This window comes from Dermacentor silvarum, chromosome 7 (assembly GCF_013339745.2).
Source record: "Dermacentor silvarum isolate Dsil-2018 chromosome 7, BIME_Dsil_1.4, whole genome shotgun sequence".
NCBI lineage: Eukaryota > Metazoa > Arthropoda > Arachnida > Ixodida > Ixodidae > Dermacentor > Dermacentor silvarum.
Window position 1 is genome coordinate 92,424,194 of NC_051160.1, and position 16,901 is coordinate 92,441,094.

Consider the following 16,901-nt stretch of genomic DNA (forward strand, 5'->3'; position numbering starts at 1 on the left):
TGAAATCCATTTAGAGAGGTTCACTGTACTCTGCAGATTTCTTGATTACCTGATTGATGACACGGATGTGATCCATGTTTAATATATGATCCGGAAGTTTAATATAAACAGACAGACAGACAAAGATAGATAGATAGATAGATAGATAGATAGATAGATAGATAGATAGATAAAAACTAGCCTTCTCGTCTGTCTGACGTGCCTCGCTTTCACTGGTCCACCGCCGCAGGTGGATGCCAAGCTCAGCTGAAGGATGGCTGCAAGATGGAGACGCTGCGTATGTGCGGCGACGACTACGTACCCTTCGGCAACAGAGTGAGCTACCCTGACTCTGGGCAGCCGTTCAAGGACAAGTGCGAGTACGCATGCGCTTCTACAAACGCCGTGTCGTAGTTCACAATCACCTCGGGAGTTGAATGACCCTCTGAAAATCTCGAAGGGGGTGTTACTTGTTACTTGTTTGGCATTAAACCAAAGCGCAAAAGACCAATGAAACTAACGTGCGTATGCATTTGCCTTAGCGTCAGTGATAAAATGAGAATTATGTGGGCCTGAATTTCCTCCCCCCCTCCCCCCTTAAGAAAAAAAAGGAGTTCTTGTGCTAGAATTACTGTTCGTAAGAGCACGTCCCAACCAATAGTTATGAAAGACATATTATTAGCGAAGGCAGCAGGCTAATCGTAAAGTGCACTTGTGGACGAGAAACTTTGTGAATTTGGCCCCTATTCGTACGCAAGAAATAATTTCTTAAGCTAGAACTGTTCCTGTGTAACTGCCGCGTAAGCTCAGGGGCTATGGCGTGGCGCGGCTAAGCTGGAGGTCCCGGGTTAGATTTCGAAGGCCTAATAAAACAATTGGTTGTGCACGCGCTCGTCCTGTTAATACTTCATCTGTGTACGTGTGTTGGTTTGTGCCCTTCTTGTAAAAGCTATGTTTCACGAGCTAGCGTAACCAAGAGAGAGAGAGAGAAACTTGAATGGATAAAATGAAATTTGAGGTCCCTTGGTTGGGGCCCCTAGTCCAGGGCTCCACTGGCATGAGCGGCTCGCTGGGCTTGGTCCAGGAGAGCCAGTTGGCTGTCCTGCGTAGCCAGAAGTAGATTTATACAAACACTTCAGCAGTGTTGTGTCTGTATTTTCAGGTCATGATACCCAAGACTTGTGGGCAGGGCCTAAAGTCTCCCTTCAGTGGAGAGGAGGGGGTGGGGGGGCTGGGTCAGGGCCTCATAGGGCAGCGACCAGCATACCTGTAGTGCCCGCTGACGTACGCACCACTAATGGCGGCCTTGCTAAGTGCACTTGGTAAAGAGTGAAGCCGTCCACCGTGGCTTTCTGTGTGGTTGCGCATGCTGCTGTGTTTGGTTGACGTTTTCGGAGCGAAATAAGCAACATCCTCGGTCATGTGTGTGGTGGCCAATGATTCAAGGTACGTCGAAGAACAATTGTTGAACGGTGGGGGGCTCAAATACCAGCAAAATCTTGCCGGCGACAGGGTTCTAATCACTCCCCGCGAGCCCTCATGAGCAGGAAAAGCGGCAGCAATGGATCACCGCCAGTCGGCGGCACATTTCTTGTTTTCAAAGACATTTTAGTTGGGATTCAAATGTCGATTGCTGCCTCTACCGTTGGCTGCTTCTTTACCGCGTGGCTCATAGCTAGGTTGCACGACTGTACGAGTGCATATGTTGTGTGGTAAATCTGATGAGGCTTGCAAGGAGTGATTTTGTTGGTTTTATGTAGCCTGGTAAACCGTCGCACCAGCTGTCACGCAGTTCATGTTTTTGTATATAAATTATGCGTGACATCGAGCATTTTAAACTGTTGCCTGTCGCTTCATGCAGTACTGTTGTTGATTGTTTTTAAATACGAGGTTTTCGCATCGTCTCGTTTGTAAGCGACTTAAATAACGCCGTGTTTTACCGGAATGATTACAACAAGTACTTCTTTAACAGCTTTATTCGTTTTGTCCGAGGATATTTTCGATATGGTGGATGCTTGGGAAATGCATTAGAATAGAGGTAGTTCAGTGAAAGGACTGCTGTTAGCTGCTGAATATGGTATTGCTGCTTGATTTTCGCTGAAGAATTCGAGTCATGTTTGTGAAGTCTTGACACCTTGATGCTCTTTGAGCAGACTTACTACAAAGACTGGCTTTTTGCGGGTGCATCTGGTACTGAATTGAATTCTTTCTTAACATATTTTGCGGCGTAGGACTACAGCGCCCACGCCGTAATGGAATAAAACTGAACATGACGGCCAGAGGCCTATCTACTTTGTCCGGCGCTGCTTCGTGTTTAAGTATATCGTGTGGCTTCTTTCTTCCGTAAAATTCGAAAAAAATACGCGAACGTTAGTAAGACTCGGCTTTGTATGTTTCCTAAGGGAAGTTGTACGTACTACGGGAATTCAGACTTCGAATACTGCAGCGGGAAGGGCAGTTTGTCGACTTACGCAGCGGAATTAAATCGCGGGTGCAGCGCTAACGCGCGGTTTTACTCACCCAATGAATTTAGTGATTTTATTGACTAGTGTACGTATTTAAATTAACAAATTAATAAATACTCTTCTTGAGGCGACTTTGACGGCACATATTCGGCAATGTCATATGTGTTCGTTGGTAGCAAGATGACTGCACTGTGCACCGGCATCGCGCAGTGCGTAGTCGTTGCATCTGCAACGAGGCGTGCCTGTTATTGAGGTACAGAAACAGTATTACGGCATGGCTAGAATGAAAGAAAACTATTGAAATTTCGCATTTAGTTAACAAAACAAAGCGGCTACTTAACACGAGCTACACTTCGTATAATTGGACTTTGTTGCGCTTGTCTGCGGTCTGCGTTGCCCGAACTCCGGCAACATCGTGTTCATGTCTATTCTCACAGAGGCCTGCGCCTTTCCTGCAGCTGTCACCGCTGAAGTAATGGTCTGGCACCAAAATAAACGGAAAATCACAGCCATGAACGTCAGCCTACCTTGCTGCAAAGTGTTGTCATCTGCTACTGCACCCCAAGCGTACTTTCAAAAGCGCCCACTAGGTCGCCATCAGTGGCGCCTCTATAGGCGGTGCACTATGCGTATAGCACGCGCACAGTCACTCACGCTCTCATATATCATCATCATCATCATCATCATCATCATCATCATCATCATCATCATCATCATCATCATCATCATCCTATATTTATGTCCACTGCAGGACGAAAGCCTCTCCCTGCGATCTCCAATTACCACTGTCTTGCGCCAGCTGATTCCCAGCTTGCGCCTGCAAATTTACTAACTTCATCACCCCCTCTAGTTTTCTGCTGTCCTCGACTGCGCTTCCCTTCCCTTGGTATCCATTCTGTAACTCTAATGGTCAACCGGTTATCCATCCTCCGCATTACATGGCCTGCCCAGCTCCATTTCTTCCGCTTGATGTCCACTAGAATATCGGCTAACCCTCTTTGCTCTCTGATCCACACCGCTCTCTTCCTCTCTTAACGTTAGGCCTTACATTTTTCGTTCCATCGCTCTTTGTGCGGTCCTTAACTTGTTCTCGAGCTTCTCGGTTAACCTCCAAGTTTCGGCCTCACATGTTAGCACTGGTAGAATGCAGTGGTTGTACACTTTCCTCTTCAACGACAGTGGTAAGCTCCCAGCCAGAATTTGGCAATGCCTGCCGTATGCACTCCCACCCCATTTTATTCTTCTGCAAATTTTTTTCCCATGATCAGGGTCTCCTGTGAGTAATCCACATAGATAAACGTACTCCTTTGCAGACTCTAGAGGCTGACTGCCGGTCCTGAATTCTTGTTCTCCTGCCAGGCTATTTAACATTACCTTTGTCTTCTGCATGTTAATCCTCAACCCCTCTCTTACACTTCCTCGGTTAAGGTCCTCAATCATTAGCTGTAATTCGTCCCCATTGTTGCTGAATAGGACAATGTCATCTGCAAACCGAAGGTTGTTGAGGTATTCGCCGTTGATCCTCGCTCCTAAGCCTTCCAAGTCTAAGAGCTTGAATACTTCTTCTAAGCATGCAGTGAATACCATTGGAGAGATTGTGTCTCCTTGCCTGAACCCTTTCTTGATAGGTATCTTTCTACTTTTCTAATGGAAAACCAAGGTTGCTGTGCAATCCTTGTAGATATTTGCGAAGATATTCACGTATGCCTCCTGTACTCCTTGATTTTGCAGTGCCTCTATGACTGCTGGTATCTCTACTGAATCAAATGCTTTTTCATAATCTATGAAAGCCATATAGAGAGGTTGATTGTTCTCCGCAGATTTCACTATTAGCTGATTGATGACATGGATATGATCCATCGTAGAATATCCCTTTCTGAAGCCAGCCTGTTCTCGTGGTTGGCTGAAGTGTTGCCCTGATTTTATTTGAAATTATCTTGGTGAATAGTTTATACAATACCGAAAGCAACCTAACGGACCTATAATTCTTCAATTCTTTAACGTCTCTCTTCTTATGGATTAGTATAATGTTGGCGTTCTTCCAGCTCTCGGGTACACATGAAGTTGTGAGGCATTGTGTATAAAGGGCCGCAAGCTTTTCGAGCATGATATTTCCTCCATCTTTGATTAAATCTACTGTTATTCCATCCTCTCCAGCAGCTTTTCTCCTGGTCATGTCTTTCAAGGCCCTTCTAACTTCATCGCTAGTTATAGAAGCAGCCTGTGCATCCTGTTCATCATTACTTCGAATGAAACTAGCTTGGCTGCTCTGGGTACTGTACAGCTCAGTATAGAATTCTTGCGCTGCTTTTACTATGTCATCGACATTGCTGATCATATTACCCTGCTTATCCTTCAGTGCATATATTTTGCCTTGTCCTATGCCAAGTTTTCTTATTACTGATTTCATGCTGCGTTCATATTTTACTGCTTCCTCAATCTCTTCCACGTTGTAATTTCGGATATCCCTTACTTTCTTCTTAATGATCAGTTTTGACAGTTCAGCGAATTCTATCTGATCTCTCGAGTCTGACACTTTCATGTTTTGCCGTTTCTTTATTAGGTCCTTTGTTACTTAAGAGAGCTTACCTACTGGTGGCCTTGATGCCTTACCTCTCACTTCAATTGCTGTTTCTGAGATCAGCCTAGTTACGGCTTCATTCATTACCTCTATGCTGTCTTCATTTTCCTGTTTTAAAGCTGCATATTTGTTTGCGGGCATCAGCCTGAATTGGTCAGCTTTTACCCTTACTGCGTCTAGGTTGGCCTGTTTCTTCTTGACTAATTTTATTCTTTACCTCTTCAAATTGAGATAAATCCTGGACCTCACTAACTATGGTCACTGCACTTTATCCTACGTAACACTTCTACATTCTACACTATGCTGGAATCGGCCGAGAGTAAGAAATCTATTTCATTCCTTGTCTCTCCATTAGGGCTTTTCCAGGTCCACTTCCTGTTGCGGCGCTTCCTGAAGAACGTGTTCATTATTCGGAGCCTATTCCTTTCCGCGAATTCTACCAACATCTCTCCTCTAGTGTTCTTAGAATCGAAGCCGTAGTTGCCAATTGCTTGCTCACCAGCCTGCTTTTACCCCACTTTTGCATTGAAGTCACCCATGACTGCAGTATACTGAGTTTGCACCTTCCTTATTGCTAATTGAACATCTTCACAAAACTGTTCTATTTCTTCATCATCATGACTGGAGGTTGGGGCGTAGGCTTGTACTACCTTCATTCTATACCTCCTATTAAGCTTCATTACGACGACTGCTACCCTCTCATTAATGGTGTAGAATTCATCAATATTGCACGCTATGTCCTTATGGACTAGAAATCATACCCCGAATTCTCTCTTATCTGGAAGACCTCTGTAGCAGAGGACGTAACCGTTAGCCAGTACTGAATAAGCCTGACCAGTTCTTCACACTTCACTAAGGCCAATAATATCCCAGGCAATACCTTATAATTCTTCAAAAAACCCTGCTAAGCTAGCCTCACTCGATAGCGTGCGCGTGTTCAACGTTGCAAGGTTCAGTTTCCATTGGCGGCCTGTCCGGACCCAGAGATTCTTAAGACCTTCTGCCACGTCAAAGGCCTGACCACCGCCTTGGTCAGGTGCTCCGCAGCCGCTGGGGTCTGAGGGCCATGGGTAAATTGTAGTTGCCGTGAGGGAGGTAGTGGCTGAATACTGCACCAGGGAGGCCAATTCCTGTTCTGGTGAGGGAGTGGTTTTGTTGAAGCTTAGTGGGCCTTCCTGATTTGGTTGCACCTGGACTAGTATAGCCCCACTAGCTCTCGGCGATATTTTTTTTTGCCGGTTCAGGCGCCATTCCAGGCCTGAAAACGTAGTGGACTGGAGAAAAAAAAAGTTGAACAGTACACTACACGTCTATGCCAGTGTTGCCAGGTTTGGCTATATATAGCCAAATTGGGCTACAGGAAAAAAATTTTGGCGTCAACATGGACGAGTTGGCTATTTGGCTATATTTGGGCTACTGAAAATCTGCGACTTGGCTTTGTTTGGGCTATAAGTGGCGCCCTAATCCACGCTCCAGAGGTCGCTTTGATCAGGTAGAAGCAAATATCGAAGGCTTTGTTTTAGCTGGCTGAGCCGTCAGAGCGGTTGTGCATGTGTTCGTGCGCGAAATGACCGCCCCTCCGCTTCCCTTCCCTCTCTGTGCCGTTGTCTGAGCCGCTGGCTTTGATAATTGATGCACTTAAACTTACACCCCGCTTGACCGTTATGCACCCGATCCACGGGCATGGGGATGAACCTGGGAGTAGTGGGTTTTTCACGGTACACTGTACTAACATGGGTATGCTCAGGAAGGGAGAGCAATACCATAGGGTCGGGGCCGTCGGACGGTCGGGGCGCCGACATGAAAGAATGGAAGCACGGGTGGATAACACGCCCCAGTGTGTTCATGGTCATGTCTTAATTCTGGATGAAGTATCGCGCCGGGCACAGCTTTCGACCTACTCCACGTATCTCGCGCAAAGCTTTACATCCATTTTCCTTCACCTGCTAGATGAATTTTTGTTCGTGCTTACATTCGAGATTCATTTCGATAGGTTGGACGTAAGATCGGATCCTCCTCAAAGAGGAGAATCCAAACATGGGGAAGTGGGCCAAGTGTGCAAGAACGTATAAAAAATAATGGGAGAATTAAGACCCCGAGCCAAAGGTGCGTTCTGGTGCTTTTACTTCTAGATGGTTTGCCCGTAATGTCACGGATGCAGATACTCACTTTGATAATATTGAAACATGTATGCCACGATGACATCAGTGCACCTCGTCACATGAACTTCACCCACCGTGTTAGCTTAGCAGGTGAGGTGTCGCGCTGCTGGCTGGAGGATGCGGGTTTGATTCCCGGCCACGACGGCCGCATTTCGATCAAGGCGAAATGCAGGAACACCCGTGTACTAAGACTAAGGTGTACGTTAAAGAAACAGAGGTGGCCAAAATTAATACGGAGTCCCCCACTGTGGCATGCCATATCGTGGTTTTGGCACGTAAAACCCCAGCAATTATTAGAGAGTTTTAGAATAGGGGCCTCATACTTTTGGGGGCCCCAAAGAAATAGCGTCGAAGCCACTGCGCATGCGCAAGACGCAAACTGTGCTTGGATTTTGCGTCAGGCACGCTATTTCAGCGATTTAGCAGGAGCTCCAAAAGATGCCCCAAAAGCTTTTTGTCAACAAACATCGCGGCGCCCATCGAAGTGACGGCTCAAACCTAGCACCGAACTGGGCTCAATTCGTGGTAACGCGTGAAGTTCGTAAACTAGGAGAAGTGATGGCGGTTATCGGTTTTTCTCAACTAACATGTGTAATGAGGATTGATTCATTAGACACCGCTGATTCCGAATTCATGGCTCGTAGGCCTAACACGGATAGACTTGGCTGCGTTAAGGTACGTAAAGTTGGTTACTCAAAACTAACCGCAACAAGTTGCTTGCTGCTGATAGAATTAGTTCTAATTCGTAATTAAACACGTAAATCTAAATTACTCTTATCATAAAATGTTATTTTTTATTTTAATATTTATGGCCCAACGCTAACACCCGCAAAGCTCTTTGGGGCCCCAAACGTTGGGGGCCCCTATTCTAAATCTTTATTAGCACATCAACATGATTTGCTTTTTGACAGTAACCGGTTTTCACAGCATAAACACTGTTATCAAATTGTTCTTTACCTTTGCTCTTTGCGTGCTGTCGCGGCTTTTACCATTTCGAGCGAGTTATGTTCGGGACGTGCTCATCGCCGAAAACGACTGCGCGCTTCTTACACTGGTGTGCCGTTTTGAGCACTAATCTTTTAAAGATTCGCTTGTACCGATTCAGAGAGCGAGTGGCATCTGTTGTCTGACACTTTATTTTAAGGCATGTTCTTGCCGTGCTAGAGACCTAAGATGGCGGCCAGGTTGATGTAAATGAACAGTGTATAGATCATGCACCAGCTAACCCGGGCCAAGCTAATTAAAAAAGTGAAAACAAGATAGGACGACGAGACAAATAACACGAGATATCATAGCCCGAAAGATTTCTTTTAGCTCATAAAAAAAGAAGCCGTGAGCACGTCGCAGATCGCTGGACAGCTGAACTTTTACGCCGTAGGCAGAGATGACGTGAGAGATCGATGATGGTAAACATTATTTTGCGTTCACGACAGCTAAAAAGCAGTTTGTTGTTATAAATATTACTGTAAATAACTGTATATAACTAAACATAGTAACTTAGTACTATCTGCCATAAAATAAAAGCACTGACTTCGCCCTCTGGAGCGATTCGCTGGAACTTAAGAGCTTCCGGGCCCAACAAAAAAAGTGTTCTGTGAAAGCATGATGTCGCTGATGTTGATGTCAAGGGCCGACCGTTATGGCGGCACGGACATTTTATTACACCGGGTTGTGCAAAAAAAAAAAGGATTGCCGTAGCCGAATGTGGAAATGTATACACAAATAAAACCGCAAATAATAATGGCTATATATGGCTACGAAATTTTTTTGCACTTTTTTGTGTTTGGCTACACTTGGGCTACAACTTCTCTAGCTTTTGGCTACGCCGCCTCGTCGGACCTGGCAACACTGGTCTATGCGTACAACACCAAAATCCTCCAACTTAACTGCAGAATGACCCTAAATCATCGAGAATTGAAATGTCATATGTTCGTACTCTACATCCGTTATTAACGCACATAATAGTGCCACTGAGAGCCTCGCTGACTTCACGGACGTACTATCAGACTAGCTTTCATTTTGCGGTCAAAACTTTCGCGTGCGACTCACGGATTAAAGAAAAAAAAAACGCGCAAATTACGCGTTCAAGACTACCAGAAGATTGGCGCTTATTTATAAGCACTTCCACGCACTAAACGAAACTCAAATTCTGCCGTCTTCTAGACACATGTGCGGGACACGCACAACCTTAGACATACGCTTACATAATACGTCGAAGAGAAAAGAAATCTGTAGAGTATACCATTACTAAAAGTGATCCGCCCAGCCCGTTTCTAAGGTGCGGTACTCTCTACGTGCGTGCGGGAACAACCATCCGGTGATTTCTAAAATCAGCTGAAGTAGTCTGCAGAATAATCAGTATCTTAACTGATACAGCGTTATTTTCTGAACTCGCGAAATCCGAAAAGAAAGTCTTAGTTTAACAGAAGCTCATGCGAACTATCTACATATCTCTGCGAAAAAACCACTGACGCTATCCTTTCTCGGGCGTTCAGCTGTCACGTTTTTCTGAAAGCAACATCAAATTAACTCGAAAATTTATCTGCCTCTACCTCGATCAGAAGAGACCAACACTGCCCTCTGCGTAACCGAACGTTCCTAAAACTCAAAGTTGTTCCAAAGTATTCTCAGAGAAATGAATAATAATGAATGCAACTTAATTACCAAACGTGCCTCGAAAGAAAGCACTACTGTCAAACAAAACACGACTTGTCACGAACTCGCGCAGAAGCGTCGTTCATCAACTGGCGCAACTTGTGCGTGACCTTCCAAACTATAAGCCGTTGATCAGAACAGAAGCAACAGCGGCCGCCGGCCATACGGCTCCCGTGAATCGGCGTGTCGCTGTCTCGAAACTATACCGTACCGTGAGACCACGACGTTTTTGGTACCCGTTAATCGACGTGGTGCTATCTCGAAACTATATGCCGCACCGTAAGACAACGACGTTTTTGGCGCCCGGTAATCGGCGTGTCGATGATTCGAAACTATGTATATATATATATATATATATATATATATATATATATATATATATATATATATATATATATACAGGGTGTCCCAGCTGTCACGCAGCACGATTAAAAAAAAGGAACGGCGTTACGCGAAGCAAACCTGGTGCGTATTGTTTCTAGTACGGTGTAGTAGCCGCCAGTAATTTTTTGTTACTGAGATCTAATTAGTTAAATGTAATTAATTATCTAACTCGAGAAGTACTGTGCTAATTATGAAAGTGTCAATGAGAAAATTGTAGAGCAACATGAAAAACTCCCGATACAGCTTTCTGTTGCTCAATACGTACTATATAAATGTGTTTTTCCGAGTGTGAAAGAAGCTCGCAAATACACGCACAATTGCCGCGCGACTGGCCGCTCGAGGCAGTTTGCGTGTATTCGCAGGCTTCTTTCACGCTCCGACAAACACTTTTATGTTGTACGTATTGACCAACAGAAAGCTGTATCGGGAGTTTTTCATGTTGCTCTACAATTTTCTCATTGACACTTTCATAATTAGCACAGTACTTCTCGAGTTAGATAATTAATTACAATAACTAATTAGATCTCAGTAAGAAAAAATTACTGGCGGCTACTACACTGTGCCGGAAACAATACGCACTAGGTTTGCTTCACGTAACGCCGTTACTCTTTTTTAAAATCGTGCTGCGTGATAGCTGGGACACCGTGTATATATATTTAGTATCAGTGAGGCGTTGAATCACAGGACCTGGAAATGAAACAGGGCAAGGAATAGAAGCACGTAAGGAAAATATCAGGATTTGATTGACGTTTCGGCGGGGGACCGGCCGTCACTTCGACGGACGCCGGCCCCCGGCCGGAACGTCAGTAACGTCCACTGGTATTCTTCCTACGGGCTTTTATTCTTGGATATAGAGGGTGTCCCATGTAACTTTAGCCAAACGTTAGAAATATGCAAATGCCACCTAGCTCAACAGAACCACGGTAATGCTGTTTGCGGTCGCTTAGAGATACTCAGGTTATTTTTTGCATTCCGCGTAATTCGATAATTACTCTTAATTAATTATTCAACTTCTGAAATAATAAAATTAGATTAAAAGTGTCAATGAGAAAACAGTAGAACAACATGAAAAACTCCCGATACAGCTTTCTGTTGCTCAATACCTGCTACATAAAAGCGTTTTTCCGAGCGTGAAAGAAGCCAGCGAATACACGCTAAGTGCCTCGAGCGGCCAGTCGCGCGGCAATTTTGCGTGTATTCGCGGGCTTCTTTCACGCACGGAAAAACACTTTTATATAGCACGTATTGAGCAACAGAAAGCCGTATCGGGTGTTTTTCATGTTGCTCTACTGTTTTCTCATTGACACTTTTCATCTAATTTTAACATTTCAGAAGCTGATTAGGCGGAATGCAAGAAATATTCTGAGTATCTCTAAACAACGGCAAACAGCATTACCGTAGGTCTGTTGAGCTAGGTGGCATTTGCATATGTTTAAAGTTTGGCTAAAGTGACGTGGGACACGCTATATATATATATATATATATATATATATATATATATATATTGGTAAGAGCATCGCACGCGTAATGCGAAGATGTGGGATTGTTCCCCATCTGCGGCAAGTTGTTTTTTCATTCATTTTTATTTCCATTAATTTATCATTTCTTTAAATCACTTAGTAAGGTCAAGTAATTTCCCCTATGTTGTCCTTGGTGTCGTTGTTTGTTGGCTTCTTAGGGTATGGTTATACCTATATATAATCCTAACAGACAATGAAGCCGAGGAAAACATACGACATCAGCTGATGTGGTTGAAATTGAAACCTACGAAGGAACGCAGAAAGGGAAATGAATGTGGACGGAAAGATAACAGGGCGTCGGTGGGATCCGAACCTACAACCAATGCATTACGCGAGCGTTGCGCTACCAATTGTGCTGCGACAACGACAATTATTTTTTATACGTATAAAGTGAAGCACACGATCAAACGATTGCGGCAGTAGAGGAGGCAAAAACTGAGACGGAAAGCACGTAGGGGAAAAAATGGCACTTTTCGTCCGAAAGGCGAAGCATTATTTACGATAGCATGCATACTACAGATATAATAAGTAACGTTACCAGTTTTATCGGCAATGTAAATATTTACTTACTAAATACATTAGCAAAAAATTGTGTTGCTAGCACAGGCAAACATAAAAAAATATGAAAACATGAAAAAGTTGATAACAGACAAATGGCGCCGTCGTAGGATGGAACCAACCTAGTTGGATGGAGCATATGCGACGGGAGCTTTCCTCAAGGAAACTGCCGAAAAAGGGCAATTAGTGAGAATTCTTCAGATTCTGAAGGAGGCTAAAGTTGGAGTGGAAAGCGATAGTGATATTACGGACAAAGAAAAGTGTGAAAAGAAGGAAACGCGTACGCGTTGTGATGACTGTGGAATGACACTCCTTGTTATATTGCGTGACTTTTAGCGCTGCATGGGGATACGAGGGAATCCTACGTAATTATGTTTGCTTTCTTATTTTTTTTGCAGGATTGAATTGCGGCAGATTAAGTGCAGCTTAAAGTTTGCCGACGAGTGCCTGAAAGGTGTGCCGAAAACTGCTGCGTTTATCACGCTGAACGCTGCCGAGGACTACACCGGTGCCGCGTGCACTGTCGGTACTGAAACAAATGAAGGTACGTCGGTTCTCGTAGATGCGCATTCCGAATGTAAAGCGAAATATTCTGAAAGCTAGTAAATAGAGCTCAAAGGATGAAAAAAAAAACACGAATTTAAACCAGCTGCCACACCCAAGGCAGTGTCAGTGTGACCATTACTTATAGGTATTCAGTTTGTTTATGGCAAGGGTAAATAGAATCAAAACACCCTGTCAAAATTGTATTGTTATTATTATTATTATTATTATTATTGTTATCAATAATGTCGTCTGCCCCAGGCAGAATGTCTCTCTCGTAGCAATAATATTATCATTATTATTATTACTGTTGTTGTTGTCGTGGTTGTTGATATTATTGGAAATTGGATATTGCGAGACTGCATTTAAGCACAGAACAAGTATATATATTGACAGATTTCAGCAACCCGAAGCACACAGCTTTCGGCAGCGTAGTCATATATTGTGTTTGTACGCGTCAGTGCTTCCTGGTACCCCGACGTGTCCCCACCATAGATCCCTGTTAAACTCACGTGACTCGCCGCGCCCAGCTCCGCCGCCGGAGCGTGCGCTAGCCGCCACCGGCTTGGCGCATGCGCTCTCCGCAGCTGGGTCACCGCCTGACCACGTGACTCGCCGCGCGCCTCGCTAAGAGGAGCGCCGCGTTCGCCTAGTCAGTGCGAGCTTTGGCCATGGAGGAGAGCGAGGCCGGGCCGTCTTCTCTTAGCGTTGCGCAAGAGCGAGAGGCTTTGAGCCGTCCTCGGCAAGCGGCGTCTGACCACCCCGTGGATATCGCCCGGCGAGCTGCTTCACTGGAGCACCGACCCAGGCACAGCCGTCATACCTGGCTTAACGATGAGTGTATATCTAAGTATAATAATTGCAGCTAAATCAAAGGTTAACCAAGTGAAACCAAGGCTTTACCAGGCTAAATCAAGCTTTCGCTTTGCATATCCAGAGTTAGCTAAGCTAAGCCGCAGCCATTTGTTTTACCCGCCATCGTAGACGTCCCGTCTGTGAAATCGGCGAAATTGTGTTTGTCGTCGCGAGGGAAGCGAGCGCCGGAGGATCAGCGTGCCTGGAGGTGGAAAGAAGAGAATCGCAGCGTTCGCGTCCTTTTCGTCTGTGCTTCGACGCCGTGGTGCCCGCTGTGCATGTTCGCGGCGTCCACACGCTTACGCGTAACCCACGTTCGCGAAGTGAAACGGCACTGTAACTTTTTGTTTTTTCGCCCCTAGAATTCCGGAAAGTCATCGGCTGTGTGAATTCGGTTGGCACACAAGTAAACGCCTGCATGAGAAGCTTGAAAAGAGATTTGCAAAGGAGCATTGTCAAGGCGCCTACCAAGGACGTCATCTACCATACCTGCTGGTTAGTATATGCGTCGCCTAGACGCTGATCAATAGTGACATTGGAATCAAGTGCATTGTCAGAGGTAGAATGACATCACTGCTCTCATGAAAAAAAAACGAAACTTGCTTGTGACTTAGAAAACCGAGAACTCGCGAATCCTGGAAGTGGAAACGATCGCGCCTTATGCTATAAAATAACTCCAATTATTGTTGGTTTCAATGGAAAATTGTAAGTGCCCCTTCTCCTACCCCCCCCCCCCCCCCCTCCCGTTCTAAGACATAAAGACCACACACAGGTACGTTCTTTTTCAGTTGTTCTATTTTTGTGCACTGCATGCGAAAGAGCTTTTCGCAGCATGTCCCGAGATCTTTGCGACCGTTTCGAGCCGCCTTTTGTCGTCCGCTAGCACAGTGAGAGCCTTCAGTATTTAGTGAGTTGAACGCTGAAGTTTGTTTTACTACACCGGTACATGCCAAAATTGACCATGAGTGCCAATGATAATGGAAAGAAAAGCGGCATTATGACAGCTTGACTGGCCCCACCACCCGTCGAGTACACTTAAAGACCAACTGCAATGTAATATCACTTTGGCTTAATTGGTAATAAATGAGCAGCATATACTATAAAGCGTTCTTGGCAAAGCTGCAGGGTTGGTAGTCGTCAATATTTTTTATTAGCGGACTTTAACCAGTACCTAAATAGACGATGAGTGCCACTGGTGCTTAGAGAATATCACCATGTCTCAGCAGGTTGCCCCCGAGGTAATAAAGCGTGCTGTGGACGGCCCCCAATCACGGAGTCATGCCGAGGAGTCGTGCGTTCGGAGCATGCGTCACTTCCGGCAAGCTGTAGTGGATGGATGGATGGAAAAACTTTATTAAGGTCCATTGGGTTGCTCTAGTTCCCTAGCCCGAAGCGGGCCGCTCCCACGTTGGGACCGAAAGGCATAGCCTGTCAGCTATAAAAAAATAATTTGAGGTAATAAAATCGTCAGCTTCTGCGAGTCTTTCGTGAGGCATGCACTCGTATTTCAAGTGTGCGATTTTGCACAGAGGTTTGTTTATTTCTATACTGTCTCAAACTAAGCTTTCTACGCTGCCCGAAATTTCGTTGCAGTTGGCTTTGAAGAGAAATGTTTAACTAGGGGCCTAACTCTAATTTCCGTATTTAAATACAGTTAAAAAGTATAAATGCTTTGATTAGAAGCCGCTGGACGGATTTGAAAGAAATTAGTAGGGTTTTAAAGAGAAAGTTGTGTCCTAACATCTATAAAATCGATTCAGCTGCAGGTCTTCACACTTTTTAGTGAAATTACCGGGAATCGGCGTTGAAAATGATAGTGTCATAAAGTTTAAACATTAAAAATTGGCCCCCTCCCCGCCTCTTCAAAAAAAGGACATCGCAGTTCTTAAACTGCCTATTTTTGTGCGTCTGAAATGGACAAATGTGACACATGAATTAACAGTGTAGGTTAAATTGTGGCAATGCTATCAGGGTTTGTAAAGGTGCTACGCAAAAATTTGTGTATGCTTCAAGGTGGTATTTAATACATCAATTCTATCCGCTTTTTAAGTGCAGCTCACAGAATTGTGATATATTTTACGGATATTGGATTTATTGAGTTGTAATCTTGATAGTTGAGATTTTGAAATTTTACAATTTTTAAGAATTTTTCTAAGCAATTGTTGACATAAATTAAAAATGCACTTCGTATCGTTAAGGTACTTCAACTTTTTTTAAGTGCTACAATCTTCATCATATGCTTCAATATCTAGCTACTTCTGGACATTATGGCACAACAGTTATAGCATCATTTTCTACCTTATACGACGCGCTAACGCGATGTCTTAATCCACGTGAAAGTGTGAAGCGCAGTTAGATCTTGAGCTGCGACTTATAAGTCAGAGCGCAATATATGCCAGTGATGAACGACTTCGTGCCGAAGCGCTGCTATTTTTTCGAAAATTGTTATAACAGGGAACCGTATTTTAGCCTTCAGAAACAGCCATTCCTGTCGGTAAATGTTTTTGTGAAGCGGCGTTTTTTACTACCTTTCGCCTGCCTCTCTTCTCAAGGGGCAGGGGAATTGGTGTAAATAAGGTTCTGGCTGAATAGACATCCTATATGACTCCTAGAGATGACTTATTGACGTTTACTTACTAATTATATCCCCCTCGATGTACGTATGTCCACTGTTGATGCAGCTCGTACGGCGACGCGGAAGGCTGCATACACCAGGCCCTGACGCCCTGCAATGGCGTTGGCGCCGATGAATACGTGAGCCGTCTACTCAGTGACGTGTTAGGCGGCACCCTGGAGCTCGTGTGTGGCAACTACACCGTGAATTCCGATGCCTGCAAGGCGCGACCCAAACTGCCACAACTTGGACCCGATGACCGGACATCCGAAAACTTCGTCGAACTGATCATCGGAGCGGCCAATACGATCGGCCGTAAGGACTAGCTCGCGCAGGCCACTTCCATTCGCATAGATCTTTTACTAAGGTGGTGGATCTTTTACTAAGGCCTTATGGTGTCTCGTTTTGAAGTGCCCTTGAGCAAGTGGTTCCAAAAACCAGAAAAATATGTAGAAAAAAATGATAACTACTCAACCTAATAACAAACGGCATGATTTATGTATCCATTGATAGGTAATTACACGAGGAATACAAATGTTGGTAAATGATCATAATAGTCATTAAATTAATTACAACAATTAGTAT

At 44.6% G+C, this 16,901-nt stretch overlaps 1 protein-coding gene across 1 annotated transcript; it reads left to right on the forward strand.

Annotated features, from left to right (window-relative positions):
• The first annotated feature begins 231 nt into the window (after positions 1-231).
• On the forward strand, positions 232-16,678 carry LOC125946865 (uncharacterized). The gene is made up of 4 exons (XM_049670975.1): positions 232-359; positions 12,703-12,848; positions 14,065-14,197; positions 16,384-16,678. Exons 1-4 carry the CDS (start codon positions 265-267, stop codon positions 16,640-16,642), a joined length of 633 nt encoding a protein of 210 aa, XP_049526932.1. The 5' UTR covers positions 232-264; the 3' UTR covers positions 16,643-16,678.
• The last annotated feature ends 223 nt before the right edge of the window (positions 16,679-16,901 follow it).